The sequence below is a fragment of the Pseudochaenichthys georgianus genome, chromosome 9 (genome assembly GCF_902827115.2).
Source record: "Pseudochaenichthys georgianus chromosome 9, fPseGeo1.2, whole genome shotgun sequence".
NCBI lineage: Eukaryota > Metazoa > Chordata > Actinopteri > Perciformes > Channichthyidae > Pseudochaenichthys > Pseudochaenichthys georgianus.
This window is the reverse complement of record NC_047511.1, coordinates 21577026-21604699: the sequence shown is the minus strand read 5'-3', so window position 1 is coordinate 21604699 and position 27674 is coordinate 21577026. Positions and strand designations below refer to the sequence as shown.

At 41.6% G+C, this 27674-nt stretch overlaps 2 protein-coding genes across 6 annotated transcripts; both read left to right on the top strand.

Annotated features, from left to right (window-relative positions):
• The first annotated feature begins 2250 nt into the window (after positions 1-2250).
• Positions 2251-15180, top strand: plat (plasminogen activator, tissue). Of its 5 annotated transcripts, XM_034090833.2 has the most exons (16): positions 2251-2380; positions 2987-3033; positions 7531-7618; positions 8008-8131; positions 8361-8495; positions 9239-9349; positions 11304-11478; positions 11643-11734; positions 11833-12007; positions 12104-12189; positions 12272-12337; positions 12457-12661; positions 12751-12887; positions 13196-13336; positions 13509-13657; positions 13881-15180. In XM_034090833.2, the coding sequence occupies exons 3-16, from the start codon at positions 7556-7558 to the stop codon at positions 14046-14048; spliced, it is 1827 nt and encodes a 608-aa protein (XP_033946724.1). In that variant the 5' UTR covers positions 2251-2380; positions 2987-3033; positions 7531-7555; the 3' UTR covers positions 14049-15180. The 5 variants fall into 5 exon arrangements, with proteins under 5 accessions (XP_033946724.1, XP_033946721.1, XP_033946726.1 ...); XM_034090830.2 differs by lacking the exon at positions 2987-3033 and having other exon boundaries at positions 2252-2380; XM_034090834.2 differs by lacking the exon at positions 2987-3033 and having other exon boundaries at positions 2253-2380; positions 8008-8050.
• A 4074-nt stretch (positions 15181-19254) lies between these two features.
• LOC117452890 (SH2 domain-containing protein 6) lies at positions 19255-25603 on the top strand. Its single transcript, XM_071204293.1, has 21 exons — positions 19255-19443; positions 19503-19634; positions 19680-19721; positions 20484-20509; positions 20601-20635; positions 20741-20778; positions 21016-21109; positions 21196-21266; positions 21378-21429; positions 21530-21601; positions 22267-22295; positions 22585-22621; positions 22767-22839; positions 23047-23077; positions 23276-23306; positions 23429-23525; positions 23704-23735; positions 23928-23971; positions 24052-24120; positions 24496-24654; positions 24801-25603. The coding sequence occupies exons 1-21, from the start codon at positions 19255-19257 to the stop codon at positions 24915-24917; spliced, it is 1470 nt and encodes a 489-aa protein (XP_071060394.1). The 3' UTR covers positions 24918-25603.
• The last annotated feature ends 2071 nt before the right edge of the window (positions 25604-27674 follow it).

Here is a 27674-nt window from a genome sequence, read left to right as displayed (position 1 = left end):
TCAACTTAACAGGTGTTAACTCAACAAACTGACCTGCTACAATGCCAACCCAATGGATTTACGCCAAAGTAAAGGGGGTAATTAAGATTAACAGAATACAAAAAGGATACTGACAAAATCCAAATCCCCTCTTTGACATGGAAGCAGGTGGTTTTTCCCAATCTGTCTCAATTGGCTGCTTGCAGTATTTATGAGTCCTCACTCCTCAGCGCTCAACCTCACCTTTTGCTAAACCAGGAAGTAACCCCCCCCAACGGCCACGGTAACTCAAAGACAAAGTAATTAATACAAGCAAATACTTGTGTTAGCTCGCTGTGCTAAAATGTTGGAAAATAAACTCTGTAAAGTCCGATTACAAGCAAATAAAAAGTTTACCATTTTAATCAAATGTGTGTTGTTAATAATTGGCATGTTTTACTGCACCTGAACTGAAGTAAAACTACTGAAGGTAAGGGTACAGTATAATTATTTTACCCTGTGTGGCTGTGGCCATCACACTGACATTGTTGAGGCCCACATCTTGTCATGTGTGATTTAATATCGATTAATGTAATGTAATGTAATATACTCCCCAAATGTCCCTGTTGGAACTTTATCAACAACTTGATTTGGTCTGAAATTGCACTTATCTTGTCTTTGCTTGTCTCCTATTATTATTTGTTGTATTGTTTTACACTTTTTTTTCTCTATGTTTCAAACCTTATTTGACTTTATGTAAAGCAGGCTTTTAGCTGCTTCTGTGTGTGTGTGGGTTTTATAGATAAACTTGCCTTGCCATATCTGTTGATGTGTGTCTTCACTGTCTGAGGCTTATGTGTTGTAGAAATGTAACCACCAAAGGAAAAGTCAGACATCTTGCTAAATAGGCTTAAATGCTTTTCAATAATCACCAGTATGAAAAGATCGATACCACTGATACATTTGTCTGTAATACAATAGTAAGGGCTATCCTCTCAGCTAATTTGTATTTGAAAAACAAATAAAAAGTTGTGTCTTGCTAAACTTAATTGTTTTAGGTTAGGAGAGTCTGAGTCCATGGAATCGTGAACACATTCACCCACACATGAAGACAGTAAACAGAAATGTTTAAAAAAGTTTGTCCAGTTTCCGAAATGTCTTGTATTGCCAATCATTGCACAATGTAAGTGATGGGCAGTCAAATCAAAGATAACTGGAGTGTTTTTTAAATTCATCACAAGGGAGGTGTAGAGTAAATATTCAATAGTTAAGTTGTGTGTGTGATTTTCATCATCATGCAGTGGGAGTGCGGTCAAATCTAACACAGATGGAAGCAAATATGGCAGACACCAAACTATCTACCACGGCCCATTAAATCCTCGAGTACCATGTTTTCAGCTATTTAATGCAGGGTTAACAGACAGTAAAAACACTGAACATGAATTATCCAATGCAAATCAAATCTATGTGGGTGCTAAGAAAAGATGGAGCTATTCTTGAGGCATAGTGACAGACTTCCCGAGGAAGGGGTGGGTTGAATGAAGAGGACTGTGGTTGTAACAAATGACTCCTGGTGCCAGGTGGTTAACCACACAGACAGTGTCACACACAGACAATCACAGCCTGATAAATCAATATTGTGGCACTTTTCATAGCACTGCACACTTCAACTTAAAAGCTCTGGTATTTTTAGATTTAGTTAAATCATTTATTAATGATAAAATACAGTATACCTAATTTCAAATACCATCTTATGTGTGGTGAAGTGTTATTGGGTGCATGCTTGGGCTTCTTCTTAGCCTGATGTTCATAATGTAGTAATATGTTTATTGATTATTAATATGTTGTTGTATGAGGTTACTTCCCTTATACATAATGTTTACCTGTTTTACTTATTTTCCAGCTTGACAGAATTTTTTTCTATCTGTATCCTAATATTTTCAAAATGTGTTTATAATAATTAAGGTTTCTTAAATTTTTATTTTTTACAATGATATGTCTCGACATGCTTCTCTCAATGCTTGATGTTATAGTATATTTATATTTGATCACAGGTGTTGATAGGTGGGCTGTTTTTAACATAGAACAATATTTAAAAACAGATCAGAGTAATATTATTATTTTTATTTTTTTTGATTGAATCAAATTATGAATTCCATAGACCTATTACAGATTTCCTGATGACATTCTTCACAGATGAAAACCCCTTTGGGACGGTCCCGCCTGCAGCAGCAACGCCCAGCAGGCTGCATCATCATCCGGCCGGACGGCTTCCCCGCTGATCCCTCCCCCTTCACGCACCGGGACAACCGGAGAGCTCCGATAAAAACTCAGCGAAAAGGGGTAAAGAGCTCAGACTGAGGACACTCACTACTGCTGCAAACACACTCAGAAGATAACGACTCAGGAGACTTTTATTCCGGTAAGAGCTTGTTTTTTCGTGTGTATTTGACTGAAATGCGGATCTATGGGGGAAGCATCAGCGTTCTATTCTGCTAATTGGTGTTATGCATTCTGAATTCATACCATAAACTTCCAAATTATCTGAGATTGAAGAGTTCCTTGGATGGTTATACTTTCTTAGACATGTTGCACGGTTATTATTTAATGTGTCAAGAAAAACACAAGTTCTGTTGCACTTTAAAGGAATCAAGATATTTTAACCAAAAGATCAAGATCAATTAACGCTGTTAAGTACTATCATCAATACAGTTGAACCCTTTGTGATTACATAATACTATCGAGTTATTTTGAAATGTAGTTCTCCCTTTTTATTTCAAAGTAGTAAGCCAAATTACAATTAAAATAAATTAAAATCTCATGTAATCAAATCAGTCAATTAGTTCAAACACACAATTGACTCAAAATGACCAACACATCAGGTGTGGACTATGTGATAAAGAATTATTGTGATAAAGATGACATTCTATGGTTCATAGTCTGTGATGGGAGGTGAAACTGCGATTTTGGATGTCCTTGTGCTCGCTCATTCATTTGGCATCCCAACACTTTCTCACTCTGACTTCAGCAGCTCGGTATTTACCTCCAACCATCCACATCCACCTGTTTAAACTGGTGAGTAGTATGACTGACCTCTCAGCGTCACACTCACACTTCATCCCAAGCAATTCAAATAACGTAAAAAAACAGTAATTTATGTCGTCATGGTCACATTTAATCTTTTAAGATATAAGCAAGATATAATGTTAAATATTCTAAAAGAACAAGGTCATTTTGTGTTCTGCTGCTGCACTCAGTGTGTGTCTGTTATCGGTGAACGTGCCTGCTATGATACTGTGATTCATCTCAGTGTGTGTGTGTGTGTGTGTGTGTGTGTGTGTGTGTGTGTGTGTGTGTGTGTGTGTGTGTGTGTGTGTGTGTGTGTGTATCTGTGAATCACTCGGAGCCAAAACATGCACAGGATCACTGCTATGCAGGCACTTATCAGGCTAATGAGTTGGATTTGTGTCTGGAGCTTGCTCTTTGGGAATTGTACTCCCCGGCATCCGTCAGCGCTGATGCTCTCCATCACACTGATAATCTGTATGTTGCATGTTTAGAGAAAGTAGAGTTTGTATCCATTATCTGCCTTCCTGGCTGTGGGGTCAGCTGTGTTAGTGCCTCACACTGGTGTTTGTGACTCACAGGATCAGCCTGTTGTGTTTACAAGTTGTAAGAAAAGTATAGGTCAGACGGAGGATAGCGTTGGTCAGACTGTGGGAACAACGGTCCAGAAAGTGTCACTGGAATCAATACTGAGCTTTATCTAAGCCACAGTTTCACTTCAATCTTGAATCAAAAACCCTCACCCATTCACAAACAGTTCCCTATGTGACTTTTTGCTGCATTTAATGGCGTCAAAACTGGTTATAAATCCTATCAATGCCTCCTACTGTGTCCCTGTAAAGTCCTGGAAGCTGGAATGACTCATCGTCCTTCGGCTGATCTTTGGGATCTGTTTTACCTCCCCCTTTACTTATTCATCTTCCCTCTCTCCATCCTTTCATGTCTTTCCATAAAGCTGTCTCATGTTCCATTATTTCAGTTTATACTTATTTCTAATGTCAACACCTGCTATTTCTACCTGCCGCTTTTGGCTCTGAGTATTTTTGATAAGGAATTCAAGGCTAAACATTGTGCACAGAGGGAGTCTGTAAGGCAACAATGCCGCCCTTTGTTCCTGGGAACTTTCTTCAGAGACGGATCATAGCTGCTTTATTGAAGCTTGACCGAAAACCCCTGTGTAAGGAATGCATAATTCCTGCTCAGTAGTGACATGACATCACATGCCAAATCACAGCAAACATGCTACACACATGCTACACACATGCTAACTTCTTAACTGTACAACACCTAGATGGTTGATGCATGTTTAGGGATCCCAGCAGGTCAAAACAGTTCAAAAACATGTTTTGAGGTTTAGATTTGCCACCTCTGCCAACCTGCTGTGACATGAGAATGGGAATAGCTTGTATTGTTCATTCCCACAGATGTTGAGTGCTCCAAGAAGTACATGTCAGCAGGCAGTAAAAGTGCCACAATACTAACTGCATAGGTGTTTCCTCGGCTAGTTCCTTCTCTGGCTGCCAGCATGGGCTGTTCACCTACAACCTCTAATAAATAAGATATTTTTCCATAGAAAAATGACAGGAAAAGAAACCTCAGAAATGCTTTAAAATGTGCATTGAACAATAATTTGATCTTTAGTCAGATGCCACCATGCTCCCTGCACGCTGTGAAACCATTTTCACCATTTTCGACTTTTCGGCCTTGTTACTGGAAGACAAGAATGTCTCACCTCCAACTCTTACAACCTCAGCGCACCGTCATCATTACAGACACATGTTAATGATCCGGTAAACTCACCGCTAAGATGTCAAGATTAGTGGTCGGAACATCAAACCAGTCTTTTTGAATATGCCACGACTGCACAGTAAGAGGAACTTAATTCTATTTGTAGAAAACAATGAGTGTGTTTGTGTGTGTCTGTCGTATCATCTGTTGCATGCGTTTGCTATACTGCTGCGGTGGTGCATCTTAAATCTGCTGTAATGAAGCTGCAGATGACTCACAGTCTGACTGCTGCTGCTCCAAATATTTCTGAATTTCTTCCATTTATATCTTACTTACTAGGGGAAGTACACTCTCCTCAGGCTGCATACGTTAATACAGGTTTAACCTATTAACTGATTGGGTGTGTCCAGACCACTATCAATGACTTTGAGACTGGGCTTGGTCCTATAGAGAGGCTTGCTCATGAACCTGTTGCTTTGTCTGACTTTTAGCCAACATATGATTGGCACTGGTCTTTATGAGCAGAATTAGTTATCATTGGGATGCCACTCTTTTCACAGGTTGTTTCAAACAGCACCACTTTGTTTTTTTCTCTTTAATGTTAGAAGAGGCTTTAAAGTGTTTATTGAATATTTACTGAAGCTGTCTTGGCTATTGATCCATAGATCATTCCTTACAATTATCTTAAGGAATGTTAGTTTTTGCACTTGATATATATAGAGATTTTATTCTAAGTATAGATGGATATAATTCTAATAAAACAATTTTTTTCCAACCCACCGCAAACATAAATTCACATTTAATATTTCTTTGTCTCCAGATAGCCTAGTTAGCCTAAAAAGAACTGCACACAACACAGAAAAATAGTTTTGGTCAGCATTTAAAAGAGTTGATCACTTTTAGGAAGTTGGTTCCACTACATAACATTTAAAGTTGCAGTTTCACTTTCCTGTTTTCTAACTTGTGTTGATGTCTGTTCATATGCATTAAATGTTATAAGACACACCACAAAAATGGCTTAAACTCAGGTCAGTTTCATAGTGGGAGTTCTTTTGATGGCTCCAAAACAGGGCCTCTGCATGTCAGATACCACAGACAGAGAGGGTGGGGTACACATATGCTCATATCTAATGCGTGCATGTTGGTGTGTGTTTTTGTGGCGTACATGTGTTGATATGTACGCAGGTTTCCGAAATGCATGGGGCCCGTGCTGGCAGTATTTTAGCAGGAAACATATGTTTTCAGCTGACAGGGCTGGAGATAGGGGCGACTGAGTGGAGTTGAACAGCTGCACAAAGGAAACACAAAGGAAGTGTGTTGTTGCTCTGCCAATGAGGCTCATTTGGGGGGTAAAAGCGCTGGACAGCAGCGGGTTTTATTTCTGTGAGGCAGGGATAGCTTTCAAGGGGACCCATTCTCTTAAAGGTGAGTGTGTGACTGCATATATGTGTCTGGGTTTTAAAGTAAAATCCTGAGAGGGAGTCTTTGTTCCAATGAACAATGAGCACAATGAACAGTAAATCTTTGTGTTAAAGAGTTTTGATTAGCTCCACGTTCCTGAACACTTTGTGTGTGTGTGTGTGTGTGTGTGTGTGTGTGTGTGTGTGTGTGTGTGTGTGTGTGTGTGGATGCCAACGTAGCTGTTTTACGGATGTATGAAAACACAGCACTGTTTCTTATTAGCTAGATCAACCACAGAAGGTGAGTCATTGGAGGAACAGCCCACAGAGAAGAGTAGACAAATATGCAGGCATGTAAGCACTAAGCTGTGTCTGAGTCTTATCATGCAAGAGTCTAAAACGTTTCTAATGCTTTTTTTTAAAGCACATATTTTATATTCAGGTAATTTCTCATTTTCAGACCTCATTGTGTGCAACTTTCTGTTTTTTCTTTTCCATTTTTCTCTCTTCCCCATCACCCCCCCTTCTCCTTCTCTTTATGTGACTCATGTTTACTCTTAGGAGGAAGAGGTGCTCTTCTTCAACCTATTTTCTGCATAGAATTATTATTTTAAATGGAGAAGAGGAACAAGTCTGGTTTCAGATGTCCTTAGAAGTATAAAAAGAAAATATGAGTGTAGTTACTTTTTGGGGCTTCTTTTTTGTGTCCTCTTCCTTGCCTTTAAAGTCCTGAGTCCCTTTATCCTCCCACAGCTGCTGATCTGCTCTGCTAGAGGAGGAATGCAGTCAGTATAGTGCAGAAACTTTTAGTTGCGTGCTGGGTCCAAATTGTGTTGCTTGATGTGGCAGAAAGCCACATCTCTTTTTTAACATGAAGTGAAGATGATCTGCTTCCTGTTTATTCACAGTTGAACCGGTATAGAGGAATCATGATAATAAGGGGAATTCGTTTTCAGAGCAGGTTAACAAAGACATATGCTATAGCACGAATTGTATGTTGAACTCGGTGACCTTTCAGATTGTTCATGCTGTTAAAACTTCCTGTTTGGGCCAAGAAGTCAACACTTCAAGGAACTAAAAAGGACCTGATGTTTCCCACCCTTTCCTCTCCAGTGATCTCCCTCAGTGGCAGGCTTAGGGATGGAGGAAGGAAACAGAATAGTCAGGGGAAGGTGACCAGTGTCGATGGTTTCCCTGTTATTGTTGGCTTAGTGTTGACAGATTCATGACAAAGGATTTAGATGGATAGACATTCAACATTTAAAATACATGCTCAGTCTGCGCATGCAGCATCGACAGGTATCAGCGCCTACACATGTTTGCGTTTGCTAAAACTTTGGACCATTGTCTTTAATATGTAACTTTATTCTTCTTCCAGTTAACTGAAGACGACTTGACAAGCCATGACGAGAACACTTGAACTAGTTGTGCTCCTGTGTGCTCTCTGCTGCTGCCTAGCGGAAAATGTAAGTCTGACATCCTCAACAACGATTTCAGACCTTTAACTACAAATCTTGCATACGGAGGTCAAACAAGGTCTTATTTAAAAATAAAAAAAGATTCTGGGGGTTTAAAATCCATCTGAGCAAACATGCTCTTTGATATTTTAGAATTTTTGTTTTTGTTTATTTATCTATTTTCTTTTAAAAGTACTGCTGTTAAACCTTTGCAGCTGACTCTTAAGCCTTTGGTTTTGGAGCTCTACTGTCCTGTATTTTTATAGCTTGTGAAGCAAGTTTCAAGTACATTTTCGCAGCACTTCAAAGCACCTGCTGCCTTGGTTGGAAACCAATGCCATGCAACCAGTTCCCTTTTACTGCTGCTATGTGTTTATTTTATCTCTTCTCTATTGCAGGTTGAGTTGCTCCGCACTAAGAGAGGGACTCGTTTTTACAGAGGTGAGCCCGACAGACGGCCAGCAAGACGGACGCTTGTGATTATTCATGTCCAGAAGTCTCCATCTTCCTTTGACACCTCCTGTGAGCCCCATCACTCTCTGTTTGTCTTTTTCTATTAACATGCACCATCACCCTCACCACCATCAGTTTCTTTTAAATCACTGTTGTCATTCACGTGTTTGTGTCTCTCTCTCTCTTTATGCACCTTTTTTATTTGTAACCCTCTTTTACATGTGTCAATGATTATGTTTTCTGTCTGTCTTCCTGTTTGATGGCTGTAAACTAATTGCGTTTGTGTGTTTGTTCTCAGTACATTGTGTGGATAGTGAAACATCAGCAGTGCGTAGTTTTGGGGACACTTGGCTGCGATGGAGGGGACAGCGTGTGGATTATTGCCGTTGTGCATTAAGAGGACAACAGCGTTGTCACATTGTGCCCGTCATCAGTGAGTGTGTCATGGATGTAAACACATACAAACCCATGAGTAGAATTGAATGTTCTGTTTGTTAATGTGTCAGTCTGCATGCCTGTCCTTACTGACCTCTCTGTCTCTCATTATAGCATCACTGTACCTCTAACTTATTGTTAAATCCACTCATGATTATTGTTTTGCCTGGCTCATCCGTCCCTGTTATTTCAGTGCATCCAAATGAAGAGCGATTGGCTTTCTGTGTTTTTTTTGGTGTGTGTTATTTAGTCTGAGATTGTTTGAAATACTCCTGCCGTCTGGCAGTATAAGCCCTTGTGCGCACTTTCACCCCCATTGACGAATTCTGTGAAGCATAATTGCTCCTCCCTCAGACAAATTACAACCACATTTTCAGCTGGCCAAACTCTGAGCTCATACCATGAGTGGGAGAGCGACTGTTATTCTGAACGCCAGCCTTTAGGAAATGTTGAAACAATAAATGAAAAACCAGGCAGGTGATTGCCAAAAACCAGTGCTGGGCTAGAAAGAAACTCTTGGGATGGCAGGGTTTTAAAAAAAAGAGTGTGTGAGAGCCAGGATAAACCATGCACACAAAGTTCTTCTTAATATGTAAACGTAAAATGTGACACACAAACCCACATATTAAATTCTCTGTAAACACAAGTGGTTATGTCAATCATTTATGTTCTGATTATTTGTGTTCTGAAGAGCTGGATGACGTGTGACTGACTAACCGTTTCTCTGTCTGCCTCTTCCAGACTGCTACGTGTCTCAGTGCTACAACGGAGGAACCTGTAAGGAGGCAGTTTACACTTCTGACTACATTTGCCAGTGTCCCCCAGGCTTCAGTGGGACTCAGTGTGAGATAAGTAAGTACTCAACAGACTCTTTAATCCAACAGATATTATTTGTCCAAAAAACTCAATATTTAGTTTACAAAAAAGCTGATAAAAGTAGCAGACCCTCACAATGATTAATGTTAATGTCATTATGTAGTCATATGTACTGCAGCAGCTACATCTAGATATTTCACTATGCCAAGTTTTAAATTTGCATGATCGTTTTACATCACAGCAACAACAATAAAAGTTGTTTATCCATAACAAGGTCACATGATCCATCCATCCATCTTCTCCCGCTTATCCGTGGTCGGGTCGCGGGGGTAGCAGTTCCAGCAGAGAGCCCCAAACTTTCTTTTCCCTGGCGACATCAACCAGCTCTGACTGGGGGATCCCAAGGCGCTCCCAGGCCAGCGAAGAGATATAATCCCTCCACCTGGTCCTAGGTCTACCCCTTGGTCTCTTCCCAGCTGGACGTGCCTGGAACACCTCCCTAGGGAGGCGCCCAGGTGGCATCCTAACTAGGTGCCCGAACCACCTCAACTGGCTTCTTTCGACGCGAAGGAGGAGCGGCTCAACTCCGAGTCCCTCCCTGATGACCGAACTTCTCACCTTATCTCTAAGGGAGACACCAGCCACCCGGCGGAGGAAACCCATCTCGGCCGCTTGTATCCGCGATCTCGTTCTTTCGGTCATGACCCATCCTTCATGACCATAGGTGAGGGTAGGAACGAAAATGGCCCGGTAGACAGAGAGCTTTGCCTTCCGGCTCAGCTCCCTTTTCGTCACAACGGTGCGGTAAAGCGACTGCAATACCGCTCCCGCTGCTCCGATTCTCCGGCCCATCTCACGCTCCATTGATCCCTCACTCGAGAACAAGACCCCGAGATACTTGAACTACTTCACTTGGGGTAAGGACTCATTCCCTACTTGGAGTGGACAGTCCATCGGTTTCCTGCTGAGAACCATGGCCTCAGATTTGGAGGTGCTGATCCTCATCCCAGCCGCTTCACACTCGGTTGCGAACCGATCCAGTGAGTGCTGAAGGTCGCAGACCGATGAAGCCATCAGAACCACATCATCTGCAAAAAGCAGTGGTGCAATCCTTAGTCCACCGAACTGCAGACCCCCCCCCCCCACGACTACGCCTCGAAATCCGATCCATGTATATTACAAACAGGATTGGTGACAAAGCGCAGCCCTGGCGGAGGCCAACCCTCACCGGAAATGGGTCCGACTTACTGCCGAGGACCCGGACACAGCTCTCGCTTTGGGAGTACAGAGATTGGATGGCCCTGAGTAGAGACCCCCTCACCCCATACTCCCGCAGCACCTCCCACAGTAACTCCCTGGGAACCCGGTCATACGCCTTCTCCAAGTCTACAAAACACATGTAGACCGGATAAGCGTACTCCCAGGCCCCCTCCAGGATCCTTGCGAGAGTAAAAAGCTGATCCGTCGTGATACACTGATTAAAACTTCCTACGTACTATTTAATGACTCTAGATAAGGTCACAGTCTTACCTTGTGACTCATACAGGAGGTGTCATGGGCCTGTGGTTCGGAGACAAGAATCATAAACCATGGACAGACATTCTGGGATATGAATGTTTTTGTTTCTGCGGGTGACTTTAGGGGCACCCCGCCCTCTCATAATTATTATGCAAACCCCAGCGGTCACAGCCAAGTGATTTCAGGGAAAGAGTAATGAGTTACAATGGCCAGACTCAATAAATCTGATCACATTTACAATCCTCACAGTTTGTGTTTAGTCCTTGTTTTAACCACTAATTGGAAAATTACTATTTATATGCTATTAGGACACACGTCGTTAGTTTAATGTCTTATATAAGCAATAACACTGTTTTAATAATTTTCTCAAATGCCAGAAGAAATTAACGAGGTCAGTTATTAGAGTGATATCAGTCTCATATATAAATGACTGACATTTCATCCAGTTTAACTGTGTCCTTTTGTCCAACAGACAGCAATGAGAAGTGCGTTTTGGGGCAGGGTGAAGGGTACCGCGGCACATGGAGCATTAGCCATTCAGCGACAGAGTGCATCAACTGGAACTCCACGTCTCTGAGAGGAAAGAAGTTCACAGCCAGGAAGCCCGACGCCAGCCTTCTCGGACTGGGCAACCACAACTTCTGCAGGTATGTGACCATTGTGATCAGTGCTGGAGAAAATGACAACATTATTTCAAAGATTAGAAGGATTTAAAAATGAGGTGCATTGCAAAATCTTGTTCAGATAAAGCATTTCATCATCATCAATGTGTTGTATGTTTGCTCATTGTCCTCATTGTCCCCTCCCCCAGAAACCCCGACAATGACAGCACTCCTTGGTGTTACGTCTATAAAGGCACTCAGATTGTGTGGGAGTTCTGTTCCATGCCCAAATGTCCAAAAGGTACAGCTTTACAAAAGCCAATATATCGTGAGCTGAAATACTTCTCATTAAACCATTAATTGCTTTACACTTGGGTTTCTTCATGTGCTTTGGAGCAGATAGGAACCACCAATGTGTGCTGGGCTCGGGTCAGTCATACAGAGGCACAGCATCTGTCACTAAGAGCGGCTCTCGCTGTCTGCCCTGGGACGCTCCTTCTATTAAACGCAAGCTCTACAATGCCTGGAGATCTGATGCACTGGAGCAGGGGCTGGGCAGCCACAGCTTCTGCAGGTAGATATGCCAGCACCATTGTTCATTTTCAGAGGTTCCCTTTCTGCATGCGGAAAGATTAGAATAGCAGTATTTATTTTCCCTATAAAATAACAGGAATCCAGACGGTGATGCAGGTCCATGGTGTCACACCTACAAGAACATGCAGCTGACCTGGGAGCTGTGTGACATACCTAAATGCTGTAAGTTTCTCACTTCCATTGTTTCATTCGCAATGCAGCAATGTGCTACCATATCTTCTTACCCATGCTTGTCTTTTTTTAGCAAGACGTCCATCAATCATCAGCACTCTCGGTCCACGTGCCCCCACCACTAACAACAATAACAGAGGTAGGACGACTTCAAACTTCATATTCAATCAAAATTAACCTCAGGCCACTTCCTGTTATGATTTTAGTTTTTGGTAATTTTACATTAAACCATCATCTTGGAACCTGTCCGCCCTGTAGCAACATGTGGGCTGCGCTTGGACAACACCTTGAACCGCCCGTCGTTCCGCATGTTTGGGGGCAGAGAGAGCGACATCACGGAGCAGCCGTGGCAGGCGGCCATTAACGTTTACCAGGCCCGCCACAGAAAACACTTTCACAGATGTGGAGGTGTCCTCATTGACTCCTGTTGGGTTCTGTCTGCTGCACACTGCTTTGAGGACAAGTAAGAATGATACTCACACAAACGCAACATGCAAAAATGTATCACGCTTGCCATGAAAAATCCCAAACATATTTCCTATCTTTTTTCAGTGATAAGGCTGAAAAATTGGAAGTGATCTTGGGAAGAACATTTCGGAAACAGAATTCCAGCAGCGAGCAGATTTTCAAGGTTGAGAAGTACTGGAATCACGAGAAATTTGACAACGAAACGTTTGACAATGACATTGGTGAGAGAACATTTCAAGAAACATTTATCACAAATGTTCACTGTTTTCCTTTGTCTTCATAGAATATTGTATTTATCACTGTTGGTACAGAACATTTTGTGTGATCAAAATGCCAGCTTTTTATGAACTTATAAAAAACACAGTTTTGGCATGGTATTTAGTGAATGATGGCATGTTTTAATGATAATATGGAACCTTATGTGGGCCGCGCAAACGCTTGTTGAAACTCTAAATCCTCCCTCGGTCTTCATCCAAATTTTTCCGAGTGCCTTACCCTGACTTTTCCTCTGGTCATTTTCCACTTGCAGCTCTCTTGAAGCTAAAGACGGACATTGGCATCTGTGCTGTAAACTCTCCAGAAGTTCTCCCTGCGTGTCTGCCGGACCGCGGGCTTGTGCTGCCCGACTGGACCGAGTGTGAGATTTCAGGCTATGGAAAAGACTCAGAGTGTAAGCAACATCCATTATTTTTTGATGGCACTGTCATTTTGTAGAGCTGGCTACTGATTTGGCAAATGTTTCTCTTGACTGACTGACCAGGAGAGGGCAGTGCTTCCATAAAGCCAGAATGTATTTGCTTTTGTGATATGCCAGATTAGTAATTCAAAATCTCTTTCCACAGTTTCTGCAGAGTTCTCTGAGCGTGTGAAGAGAGGTTACGTTCGCCTGTGGCCCAAAGAGCGCTGCGTCCCAGATGTGTTGTCTCAACGCACAATTACCCCCAACATGCTGTGTGCAGGTGACACCCGGGGCCTGGATGATGCATGCAAGGTGAGTCACTTTGTGTGTTATGGTGCTTAACCATTAATTTATGACGGACAATTCATCTGCAACTGTTTTGATACATTTAAAATCAAATGTGCCAGATATTTTCTGGTTACAGCTTCTCAGATGTGAGATTTTTTATTCAGCTGAATATATTTTAAGCTATCCTGATTGTCTTATTTATAATTTGTTCTCTCTCTAAATTCTACTTCTTTGCATTTCCCCACAGGGAGACTCTGGTGGCCCGCTCGTCTGTCGGAACAACGACAAGATGACCCTGATGGGTGTGATCAGTTGGGGCGATGGGTGTGGGCAGAAGGATAAGCCCGGAGTCTACACCCGCGTCACCCATTACATCGACTGGATTAACAGTATAATTAAGGCAAACCCAGTCTAAAGTAAGAGAGACTGCAAAGAAGATTTTAATAGATGACCGCACCCACAAACACAGTGGGTAGAACAGCAAAAGCAGATATGTTTATCATTGAGAAGATAGACAGAGAGATAAACAGGACTCTCACTCTGCTGTTTATCTAAATGCAAACTAATTGAGGTTCTAAACAAGCGGGACCACTCCTACAGGAACTCACAAGAAAGACCAAAGTAGCTCTGTGTTTCATGTTTTTCTGTTCCCAACTGGGTTAACTGTGACGGCACAAATGGACAAAAACACAGGACAAACTCTTTTTGATCTTCTGGGTCATCTTGACCTAAATAACACAGTTTTGATGTGTTTCTGAATATTTTCTCCAACAAAATGGAGATTGAGGTGCCTAAGCTAACAGGAAAAAGGGAATATTAGTACATCCCTCTTGTCTTTGTGCCATTTTATGCAAATAAGTCAGAGCGGTAGACTTCAGGTCAGAAGTGCTTTTAATCCAAAAGAATACTCCACTTAACCCAATACATTTACTTTGCACAGCGCAGTTAGTCACATAGGAAGGAAGGCTTTAAACCAATATTGTATTTGAGGTTATGCTGGCGTTATATGTTTTGATGTCAATGCAAGTTCTGCATCAGTTTACTTTGGGGCTTTAGGAGATCCACACCGAAACACAAAATGTATCTGCTGGCTCAGATTCTGCTTGTTTTCACAGTTTGAACTCCTGTTAGCCTTTTAAATGGATTGCATTTGGGACAGGTGGAAGCAAAGATATACTCCTTTTACAAAAACCTGTGCCATGTTCATTGTTCTCACTACGTGTTTTAAAATCACATTCCCAGAGCACTTCTCCAACAGACACCTGGGTTGAGCCCAGCATGTACATAGCCTAACATGTATATTGTCTGAATATTGATTTTACATTGTTCTGTTCTCTGTTAAACTGCTTATTGACTGCAAAACATAATCCATTTGTTCTGTGACTGGGTTTTAAATGTTTTTTTACTAAGTTAATATTTATGTGTATTTTATATTGTATTAGAGAAAGTCGTTTTTTGCTGTGTGTAGTTTGGTAATTTATTGTCTCTGTCATTATAACCACATCTGGCAACATACTCCTTTGTTAATAAATAATATTTGGAATACATCTTTAGTTGCATCCTGCTTTTTGACCTTGTTGTGTGATTTTATTAGCTTCGATTAATCACTGAAATATTAATGGTCACAAATGAGTGAAGTTCAGTAAGGTAAAGAAGACTCAGGCCTTAACCTTTGGAATAAAATAGTTTCCTAAAGCACATTCCTGACATGACTGATGATATTTTCAGCGTCTTGGAAATTAAGTCAAAACTTTTTTTGTAAAAAATGATAGTGATGTTGTAATTGCCAAGATATGCTTATTGTTACAACATAACCTTACCAGAGATAAAAAAACATGTTTCCCATTATAAAAAACTGTATCCAAAAGCAGCATAATGTGAATCAGCAACATATCGAAAGATTAGAGAAACCTGGACATAACTCATTTTGGTTTTACTCTGTGGGTGCTTTGTTCCCCACCTCCACTGTATTTGTTGTGTATTTTAACCTTGTATCAATGACAGTAGCTTACTTGCCAAGCTTAATAGCCTGTGTGTGTATCAGGAGTTCATAATTCAATTCCACTTTTTGTTTGCAGATAGAATACAAAGGAGATGTTATTTAGCAGTTGCAAAAAACAGATATATAACTGAGTTTGTTATATGGCCAAGACCAGTTTAGGGAAATGTGGAGCCATGTTGGAGCTTCGTGAGTCGGAAGCTTATTTAAAGGCAGAGCAACAGGTGAGGCAGCCTCACTCAGGAAATGCAAATGAGATGAGTTAGAGCTGCTCTTCACATTCTCTCTGTATCGTTCACTCTCAATCTTCCAACCATTTGCATCCAAGGGCCGAAACAAAGACATTTCCACATGACTTGAGCTGCAAGACTCAACCCCAAATCATGACAATGGTAAAGTACTGTTTTATTTTTGGTCAAATGTTGGTTTACATTCTGCTAACTTTGAGCAGAGTGATAAGGGAGTGGTCAGTGTTGTCGATGGCATAGTTTTAGTTTTTTTTTTAAATGAGTTCTCTGTAAACCTTTCATGAAGTAACTTATATTTCAGGTTGTTATCTCAGGGAATTCGGAATAAGGTAAATGTTATAATGGCAGCATCACTGTTAAAAGTTTAGATTGTTTGGAAGTATGAAGGCAAACTTGAGTAAACACACATACAGGTATCGGCATTGTGCTTTTCTTACATTACATTTGTATTATCCATGGTTTAGTGTAAATTTGATGACAACATTTAATCAGAATTAATACAGATGCAGATAAGGTTTGTCTTATTTACATCAGGTTTAAATCCAATCCATTATTTTCTGAAAATCTTTTCTTTTATTTGAAATGTAATAACTTGAGTTGAGTTGAGCTGTTCTAGGAAAAATGTACTGACAACAAAACAATAAGTCAGACTGGTGGTGATCTTTTTTAATAGATTCAATTCTTGTAACTCGTGCAAATGTTGTCAAACTTCTCAGGCGTCCTTGTAGAGACTCCAGTGAGTCACAGACATGCTTTATTTAATTTCACATAAAGAATATGTCTGATAATGTTTGCTGATCTAGATGTTTAGAACAGTAAATGGATATCATTGTAAATAATAGTGTCTAACTCCAGCAGTGTTTAAGAAAACAATTGCCGATAAAACGCACTCAATCCGTTGTGGAAAAGGCAGAGAATCGTGAATCGAGAATCGTGGTGATCAAAGTATTTCCCCATTAAATATACTATGGACACACTATTTCTATCTGAACAGTAAAACATTTGAATAACGTTCAGTATGTCTTGTCCTAGTTTGCATCATAATTCACTTCATGGTTACAGGACTTTTCCTTTTTCCTCCTGGGACCCTGATATAACTTTTCACTGAAACTTTAGGGAGGCTCATCAGAGAGAAGTAGCTGGACACAAAGCAGTCATTGTCACTGCAACTTGACCCATTTAAATGCAGATGTTTTTTGAATCAATGTACTGGGAGAGAAAAAGTCTGTAAATACAGTAGTTATCTTTGTCCTTTGTATCACCTCTCAGCTGCGCCTCATTTATCAATATTAGGAAGCTGTTATCTAACACTTTATGAACCAATGTGTAAAAAATAGAAACTCTGGAGTCGGTCACCTTCGCTCTGACCACCTGTAACCATCACTTCCTCTATAGCTGCCTGGCACTGTGGGAAAATAAAAGACATCCCTCTACTTCCTGATTTCACCTGACATGTTTATCTCCTCCTCCCCGTGCCAGCCTCAGCCACTCACCTGCAGATTAACTCCTGTCTTTTTACTGATAATGTTCATTATTCTCTGCTTCAAAACAGCCATTGTGATTAAACAGTAGCTTAAAGTCACAGAGATACAATCCTAAGGATGAAATTCACAAATAATACATTACAGTTCATATACTAAAACTACATACTGTAAAACTAATGTAAAAACACCTTTAAACTTGCTTTTAATTGATCTATGTGATATTATTTTGAGAAACAACATGGTTTTGTTCCACTAACTTGCGTTTAACCAGCACTTAAATTCTAAAATTGTTCTAAGGAGGCTTTACATAGATATTTAGAATATGCATACTGTCCATTAACACCTTTAAAATGTATAATAAGTTAAACCTAAGAAATTAACAATGTTATTATTATTTCACTAACAGCTAGCCTTGTTATAGGTACAATGGTGTGCACATAAACATTTTGGACTTGTACTACTGTACATACATACTGTCAGGGTTGAGTGAGGCAAGCAGGACCCAAATGCAGATAAACAGAAAATACCTTTATTTCAAGGCTACAGATACAGAGCTGAACACAGTCCAACTACAACAAGGAACTCACAAAGACTAACAGAAAACACAGAACCTAAATGCACACAGGACTAATCAAACAAACAAGAGACAGGTGAGGAGGGAGGAGCAAACACAGGGGCACACAATCGGGTAATCAGGGAGGGAAAACAGACAGAAAGCAACAGGCAAGACAGGAGGTGAACACTTTACAAAATAAAACAGGAAACCAAAGACAGAAAAAGACAAGACACAACACAGACAGAACGTGACAGAACGTGACAGTACCCCCCTCCCCCCCACCCCCTCCCCAAGGGACGGATCCCAGACGTCCCAAAAGAAGTCCAGCAGGGTGGGTGGAGGGGGACCGGAGGAGGGACACAAAACAAGGCCAACAGGGTTGGTGAAGGGGGTCTGGAGGACGGGTTTGGGCTGACAGCTCAGGGGCACAGCGGAGGACCCAGAAGGGGTCTCGGGCGGACGGCCCGGGGGCAAGGCAGAGATCAAGGATGGGGTCTCGGGCGGACGGCCCGGGGGCAAGGCAGAAGCCGAGAAGGGGGACTCGGGCGGATGGCCCGGTGGCAAGGCAGAGTCCCAGGTGGGGGTCTCGGGCGGACGGCCCGGGGAGAGAGCCAATGGTGGGGCGAAGGATCCCCAACGGGACAGGACATAGGGTTGGCAGGACCCCCGGCAGGAGACTAGTCGGCAGGAACTCCAACGGGACTGGACATGGAGCTGGCAGGACCCCCAGCGGAACCTCCATCGGCACAGGACACAGGTTTGGCAGGACCCCCGGCAGAAGAATTGTCTGCGGGGCCTCCAACGGCACGGAACATAGGGTTGGCAGGACCCCCGGCAGAAGAGTAGTCTGCGGGGCCTCCAACGGCACGGAACATAGGGTTTAGCAGGACCCCCGGCAGAAGAGTCGTCGGCGGGACCTCCAAGGGGCAGGACACAGGGTTGGCAGACCCCCGGCAGAAGAGTAGTCGGCGGGGCCTCCAACGGCACAGGACACAGTGTTGGCAGGACCCCCGGCAGAAGAGCAGTCGGCAGGACCCCCAACGGGACAGGACATAGGGTTGGCCGGACCACCGGCAGAAGAGTAGTCGGCGGGACCCCCAAGGGGACAGGACAAGGAGTTGGCAGGACCCCCAGCGGAACCTCCAGCGGCAATTGAGTAGGGACTTGAGATGGAACTCGAGAGGGAGCTGGAGGGGTGACTCGAGAGGAGACTCGAGAGGGAGCTGGAGAGGGAGCTGGAGATGTGGCTTGAGAGGGGACTTGAGAAGAAACTTGAGAGGAGACTTGAGACGGTCGGTTCACCAACAGAACACAGGGGGCTGGAATCGGCTGGAATGCCGACAGGACACGGGGAGCTGGCGTCGGCCGGAGACGAAGGGCTGGAGTCGAAACCATGGCTGCTGGGGCCAGGACTGAGGCTGGAACCATGGCTGCTGGGGCCAGAACTGGGGCTGGAACCATGGCTGCTGGGGCTAGAACTGGGGTCGGAACCATGGCTGCTGGGGCCAGAACTGGAGCCCAAAGCATGGCTTCTGGGGCTAGGGCTGCTAGCCTGGACATGCGACTCCTTCTCTTCTCTTAGGAGCTTTTTGGAGGCTCCGTGGACCTCCAAAAGCCAGACGAGTTCCAGAGAATGGCTCCTGGACAGGATCAGGAACTGGGGAAGAAGCAGAGGCCGACTCCAGATGGAACACACCGAGGCATACGGCGCCAGGTTGGGAGTTGGGAGGCAGGGAGCTAGCATGCCTGGGGCTAGCAGGTCGGGAATCACACACTGAGAGGAAGTCCAAAATCCAGCCAGGTAAGAATTTCACTAAACTTGGCTTCTCCATACCCATCTGGTGTGCCTCAGCCAGAGCAGCCTCTCGCTGCTGAACTGCAGACACTCCCCTCCACTTATCAGAGCAGCCAGCCAAAGAAAAGTAAAAACGGAGTAATTCCAACTCAAAAGGATCTGCTGGGCCCATCCTTGGTGAGTTCCTTCTGTCAGGGTTGAATGAGGCAAGCAGGACCCAAATGCAGATAAACAGAAAATACCTTTATTTCAAGGCTACAGATACAGAGCTGAACACTATTCCCCGTGAACACAGTCCAACTACAACAAGGAACTCACAAAGACTAACAGAAAACACAGAACCTAAATGCACACAGGACTAAACAAACACACAAGAGACAGGTGAGGAGGGAGGAGAAAACACAGGGGCACCAGGTGAACACAATCAGGTAATCAGGGAGGGAAAACAGACAGAAAGCAACAGGCAAGACAGGAGGTGAACACTTTACAAAATAAAACAGGAAACCAAAGACAGAAAAGGACAAGACAAAACACAACACAGACAGAACGTGACACATACAGTATGTGTTACCTAGTATTCTGGTTGTTTTTACTGTACTAAATGATCTTGCTTACTAAATAAAGCTCTATTGTCCATGATGTGGATCTTCCCCAAAGAGCAGCGTCTGAGTCAGGATGATGAAGCTGATTTATAACTAAAGTCAATACTACCAGCCAGTAGTGAAGTTTATTTCTTTGGATACTCATCTGCGATTTCTCTATTTTCAGAGCTTCTTTGGAAAACTGAAGAACCGGTAAGTATTGTGGTCGTTTGTTAAAACTCAGTAGTGTTGCTGTTTATGAAATAAAATGACTGCAGCATCTCCCCTGTCCTCTCTCCCTCAGACACAATGGACCTCCAGCTCCACCCAAAAGGGAAGGTGAGATTTGACCACACCGACAAATAAAGGGGAATAGTTTGGGTTCCTTCTGTCTTTGTTTCCTCACTGTGGACTTTTCTTTAAGTTTAATGTGTTTTTTCACAGATGACAGTGCAGGGTTTGGTTGGCCGCAGGATGAGTTTGTGAGTAGAAAGACATCAAGCTTCTGAATGTATGCTAATATGAAGGGGTGCTGCTTTATTTAACATGTTTGATCATTCTACAGTTATGACATTTATCTTAAGCACTGTTGCTTCTTTTTGTAGAGGGATACAGTAAAATGCTACAGTTTAATATAACTAAACTTCATACTTATATTCTCAGTATTATTGTGCGGAGGAGTATTTGTGAAAAGGCACCACTATATTTTCTATTGGCAGGATGATGAAGATGGTGACACGTATGAAGTGCCTCCGTGTGAGCTTTCGCCTGCGAAGGTCCCACAGACACAAGTGGAGGAGAATGTTTATCTGGGTAAACACATTGACTCAATAAAGCAGATAGGGTTAGGGTCTCAACAAGAACAGAAAGCCATGTTTAAATTCTGTTACTCTTTGCAGAGAGGACATCGCCTACTCCTCCTCCCCCTCCTCCTACTCCACAGAGGAAGGCTGCTCCTCCACCCAGGCCAGTAAGAACACCTCAGTGTCCTGGAAGTCTGTTTCTGTGTGTCTCTGCATCCATCAAGCCTTCTACAAATACTCTGCATTTCTTTGAATTAAAATAATGCTCTGTCATCCAGAAACCTCAACAACGCACTGAGGATTTCTTCCATGATCCCAAAACCGAGAAACGTTAGTCTTTCATCTGTATTATTTTGCTGTTCACAAACATGCCGGTGCTTTATTGAATTCATAACCCACCTCTCTTCATTTCTCTAACCTATGTTTTCAGCACCGGAGGTAGACAGAAATGACAAGCCTGGAAGAAAGAATAAGGGGCCTCCTCCAGACCCCATTGACGAAGGTGCTATGATCACTTCTACACACACAAAGCCTTTCATATACATTCTTTATCAGTCTTTAAATGTATGTTGACTGAGAGGAGGGTATATATCAATCAGGTGGTATGACAACAACCAAATAAATACATTATTTGTTTGTTATTAGTATTGTGCTAGCTACAGAAACACTCAACCCACTCTATGAAAGACTTTGCATTTCCTCTATCTGTTCATCCATCTTTCCAAGGAAAATCTTTCTGCTGCACAATCAATGTTTAATGTTTCCAGCAGCAACCGGTTGTTTGTTTGTGATAAAATATAATAAAAAAACTGGGTAAGAGGAGATTGAAGCTGTGACAGAAACAAAGAAGAGGGTGCGACCTGCTGTTGTATTGCTGAACTGCACTCTGAGACTAGGCCTTATTGGCAAACTGATCTGAAAGAAGAATGGAAAATGTTGCCAAAATCAGTATATTTACAAGATGGGGAACTTTGTCATCCCAATAGTGGATTATTTTTTGCATTCTCTGGCTTTGCCTAATTGTGCAAAACTTAAGGTCAAAGGTCATGAGCAAACTGTGTGAGATGTTTTGCTTTTGACTTAAAAAGTGTTATATTTATAATGTAATTAGGTAATGACTGAATCGCAGAGGTAATAGATCTCCAATAATTTCTTTCTGCATTTCAGATGTGTATCTGGATCCAAATGAAGATCAGGTAATATACGATATTCATCAACCCTGTCTAAAACATTAATACATAAGGAGAAGGCAGCAAAAGGCCATGGTATCAGATATGTGTTGATATAACGGGTAAGAATGGCCCTGACTGTTAACAGCCACGTACCTTCAAATTATTCAGATATTGTCACAAGCCTGACTTCAGTTATCTGCATGAACTGTGGTTTATCACTGGGCTTCAACAGGAATGATTACTCAACACATTACTCCATGTGTATAGAGGAATACACTGCTATGTTTTATGAATTTGTCATTCTGTGTTTCAGGACGACAATGAGGAGCTGTATTTAGAACCAACAGATGGTAGGTTGCACCACACTTCACAAGAACTTGCTCCGTACTTTGCATGTTCAGTTATTGGTCTGTGACTGATAATCAGACTGTATTTCTTCTCCAGATGATGAAAAGTCTAATACATATTATAAATTCCTTTCCTCCTGCTCCTCAGCTTGCTCCCCTCCCCCTCGTGAGCCGATGAGGATGCTTCCATCTCCCATGACAGCACCTTCTCCCATACCCATGTCAGTGCACTCAAAGCATCGTCTGATGATTGGTACCGACCAATGATACAATCTGTCTGCATGGCTTCATACTACCTGTCACACCAGACAGTAATGCTGCTGTGTTTTACAGTAAAATGCAAATATAGCAGATAATGTTAGTGGCAACACACAGTGAATTCCTAGTACTAAACATGCCATGAAAATGAACATCCTCTCTATTTGCAGATGGAAGCCACCGGTTCCCAGAGCTCATTCTGTGAGTGTCTATTCCTCTCAGTGCTTCGTTGTTATCATTTCCTTATGCTAAGCTCTGTCCCTATTTAAATAAAGAATGTCAAAATAGAGGCTGAATCAGAAATGTATGTTTTTATTCATACTCTTTTTCAAGTTCCTACGTAGAAAATGAAACTCATCAGTATGACACAGCAGACACTTTTTATTTCCCTTCTTTCAGAATCCATCCCTGCCGTCCTTAAATGACTCAAGTACGGGTACAGACAAACAATTTTATAATTGTGAAACACTAATCAGTACAAACTACATCCAAATAAATAGTTGTTATCATTATGACAGCGATGAACATATCTTGTCTCTATAACTCCTCCAGTTGAAGCAAGACGAGGCACATTTCCTACCAAACTCCCTTTACCCCCCACCAGTGTGAAGCCCCCTCTGCTAGCCTACCTCAAGGAACGCAAACTCAGGTAAGAGGTGAAAACTACAAAGTCATTTCTAAGCCATAAGAAACACGAGTTGAACATTAAATGGCAATGATTTACATAGATTTCCAGCTTGTTTCTGCAGATGATCCCACCTGAAAGTGTACACATACATCATTATTCAATTCAATGTTTAACATGAGATTCATGGTCTTTATTCTAGCATTGCACCAATGCCAGACACTAAGCCTGTGGGTAAGCTACATCTTTGTTTATTAAATAGTGTTTTTTAAATCCTGAGAAATGACTGTGACCATTTGTGGTCTGCATATATATTTGAAGAATTCCAAATGTTGCATGGACTATACTTTACATCTATTTAAACATGTTTGGGAATATGGATTTACTAAACCTGCGAAAACACACACCATGTTGTCTGTCTTGAAGTCTCCTCTGGTGGCATGAGGGTGACCAAACAGTCTGGGAATGAGGTAAGTTATCTTTGCACGCAGAAAATCAAATACAAAATAGTGAGGAATGGTTTACTATTGTTGACCATGCGATGTTACAGGACAAAGAATGGTTTGCTGGAGATTGCAACAGAAAGAAAGCCGAGGAGCTCTTACTGAGGGTCAACAAGGTAAAGTTGAATTTAATGTGGAGATAAAATGTGTTTTTTTCCATTTAGTGGTTTTAGGGAATAATGATTGGAGTTCATTCGTCATTTCAAACAAACTTTTTGTTCAGCTGAGCTAACACAAAGGCTTAAGGCAAGGGTGTTGCTCAGATATTGGGGAAATTTGCTGCGTGTTCATGTGCATGTTTTTGCTGACGCTCAATTAAAAGTGAGTCACACACCTTCAGGGCCTCTGTGAAGGTGAATTATTTCCAAATTCAACCACTTACTCTGGAAAATATGGACAATGTTTTTACATCACCCTGAATTCTTTATCCATCCTGCACTGTGATGTGTAAATCTTGCTTGGATTTCCCCTTCTCGTTGTCCTCATTGTAGGACGGTGCCTTTCTTATCCGACACAGCTCAGCTCAGAGCATCCGGCAGCCGTACACCCTCGCTGTGCTCTACCAGAAAAAGGTGTACAACGTTCCCATCCGCTCCATGGGGGAGACACAAGGGTATGCCCTTGGAAAAGAGGGCAAGAAGAATGAAGAGGTGATGGCAAATTAATATTTAAAAAAGAAGAGTGAGCTGTAGGAAGACACAGAGTGTAGAACGCAAAAAATAGAGCAGGGTTCTGGAAGAATGTTAATCTTTTCATTTATTACATCTCTCCGTTTATCTTGCTGTCCCTCTCTCAGATATTCAACTCCCTCGACGAGATGATTTCTCATCACAAGAATAACCAGCTTCTTCTGATCAACAGCAAGAGCCAGGCCAAGCAAACAACTTATTTAACCCATGCTGAACGCCCTTAAAACCACACTAGGAGCTTCTGTCAGGTTGTATTCAGGGTAACATAATGAACATTGTACTGTTTGAAGGTTTCTGTAGGTACACGGTGTGTCACATGTGTGTATTAAGTTTAACTCTATGAAATCAATCAGCTAACGTATGGTTTCCTTTATATTGTTTACAGATAGGAATAGCTTCTAATGCAATGGAACCTTAGCAGATATCATATTTCACCAACCATTTCTCCAGAAAGTAGTCTCAGCTTCTGCATGATGTAAGAACAGCATAACCTTACAGTAAAGTTTCTGTTGGTTCGCAAAGTGATATTGTGTTGTCATAACTTTAGCAACAATTGGACATGGTTAACAGTTTTTTTGTGAAAAGGAACATATTTCACTATTTGTTTCCGCCTTAAGATAATGGTGTTAGTGTAATATTACTGTATATTTCAATCTCCTTTCTAGCATTACAGTATATTTCTGCTGTGTAACAGATGCCACACCACATCACATTGCCTCCCAGGTTGCAGCTTAACTCTTCACTTTGTGCCTCCTGCTCATTTCCATATGACGGTGGTCATGTGTGATGAACTCTTGAGATAAATGTGACCATTAATCAGACATTTTTATTACAGCAATAGAGTTGTTGTGAGTCTTTCCCCCAAGTTTAGTTTGATAGCTTTAAAATGGTTTGATATATTACAATTATCTTTTAGGACGTGATATTGTAGATATTGTTCAATACAAAGACAAAATGAAACTGCTTTACTTTGTTTTTGTTTCTTTCTTTTGCCATAGTTTCGCTGTTTTTACAGTAACAGCCAGTTGAACTGGACCATTGTCTTTATCTGATGATTGTGTTATATGGGTGTGGCTCATGTACAGGATTAGATAGATAGATAGATGGATAGATAGAGAAATATATCACAAATAATACACTATATAAAATAACAGATTTAGTGTTTAATAAAAGGTTGATGTTTGATGAAGTCTTTTCAGTAAACTCAAACCTTCACTGCTGTCAATCTGTGTCACTGAAGGTCAGTGTGGTGAGCGCAGGGTTTGTGGGTTTAACTAAACATCAAGGAGCTGTGTGTGTGCGTGCGTGCATGTGTGTGTGCATGCGTGTGCGTGTGTGATGTGTGTGTGTTCTTCCTTCCAGTGGCACTGACCAGACATTGTTGTAACACCTGCTTCCTGTCAGGGTGAAACCACCGTCTCTGGCCAGAACATAAATCCTGGGCCTGCCAGCAGACAACAGAGTCCTGTGTGCATGATTTGACTAAAAGAGTGTAAACAGCAACGTTATAAACATATTAGAGTTCAATCTTAAATATGTTTTAGAGTGATATCGGCTCATTAACTGGGAAAACTAAGTAAGGGAAAAATGATGGCTATAATGTGCCTGAAGTCATGATATTACTTACAGGAAGGGGCATATTATGTATTTTTCTTTTTAGAATTTACCATTTTATTAAACCAGAAAAACGTATACGTTTTTTTTATCATATTAGCTGGTAGATTTGAATACAGGCTGAAAGTGTAGAGCGAGTTCGACATTTGGCTGTATTTACATAGGCCACTGTGTGTAAATGAGTACGAAATAACTTCCTGGAGCCAGGGTAATTTGGCAGGTGGGTGTAAGCCATGTTGAAGCTCTGTTACAGGATTACTGCTGGGATGAAAAACAATGTATCCTCAGGATTCCAAACCCAGACAAATGTGTGTGATTTGCAACATCATTTATGTAGCAGCTCACCATACATTTAGACTAAAAGCTCTTTAAAGTAAGAAGGATCTTTTTTATTTGTTCACTCAGACTCAGTTCCCCACAAGCTTAGGTTTATTTTCATAGTTTTTAGGCATTTTAGCCATTATGAGGTAGTGCATTATAACTGTAATCATTTTACTGCTTTATTAGATTTAAAAAAGATACTGGGAATATGTAATTTTTTTGTTTAGATCTTACAACGTTCTGTGTATTGATAGGATCAACTATCTATATACTATACCAGGTGATTTAATCCTGCTGTGCCATATACTAAACGTTTTGTATAGGGCAGAAAGTTTGACATTTAATAACTAAGGAAGTTAAAACTGTAGTGTTGGTCAGATCCTGTCCACATCATGTGTGTAATACTGACTCACATTAGTGGTCTAAAGGCCTTTGTGGATTTTAAAAGGAAGTATTTTTCAGACCAACCGCAAACAGCTGACAGGTCTAAATGATCAAATTAGTTTAAAACACTAAATTATTTTCTGTTTTGCATTTCCTATATGCAAAATCCTCTTATCCTCTTACACTTCACCCTCATTTGCTCTTGTGGGTATTGTCCACAGTAATAAGTGTTACATGTCTAATATGTGTAATGTGTAATTGTAAAGCGCTTTGAGGGCCTTGAAAAGCGCCTTGAAAAATGTAATGAATTATTGTTATTATTATTATGCATTCAACATTTTGTAAGAACATAAGTTTGTCAAAATATCTTGATGCATCTGAAGGGCATTAGGTGATGTTTAAAACCACATAGCATTTTTATAACTGTGCATGCACGAACCTGATGATGATAGTGTCTGTATACGTCAAAAAGATGCAGTTTCAGCTCTTTGGGAAAAAAAGGCTGCGTCATCCTTAAAAAAAACACTATTTACTCTTAGAGTATAATTTTAAAGAAATCATGCAAAGGTGTGGCGTTTTGTCACGAGCCCTGATTTCGAAGTTGGTGGGCAGGAAGGGGGAAGGGGCTGCGGCGGAGGGGTACACACTGCACATCCGACCGC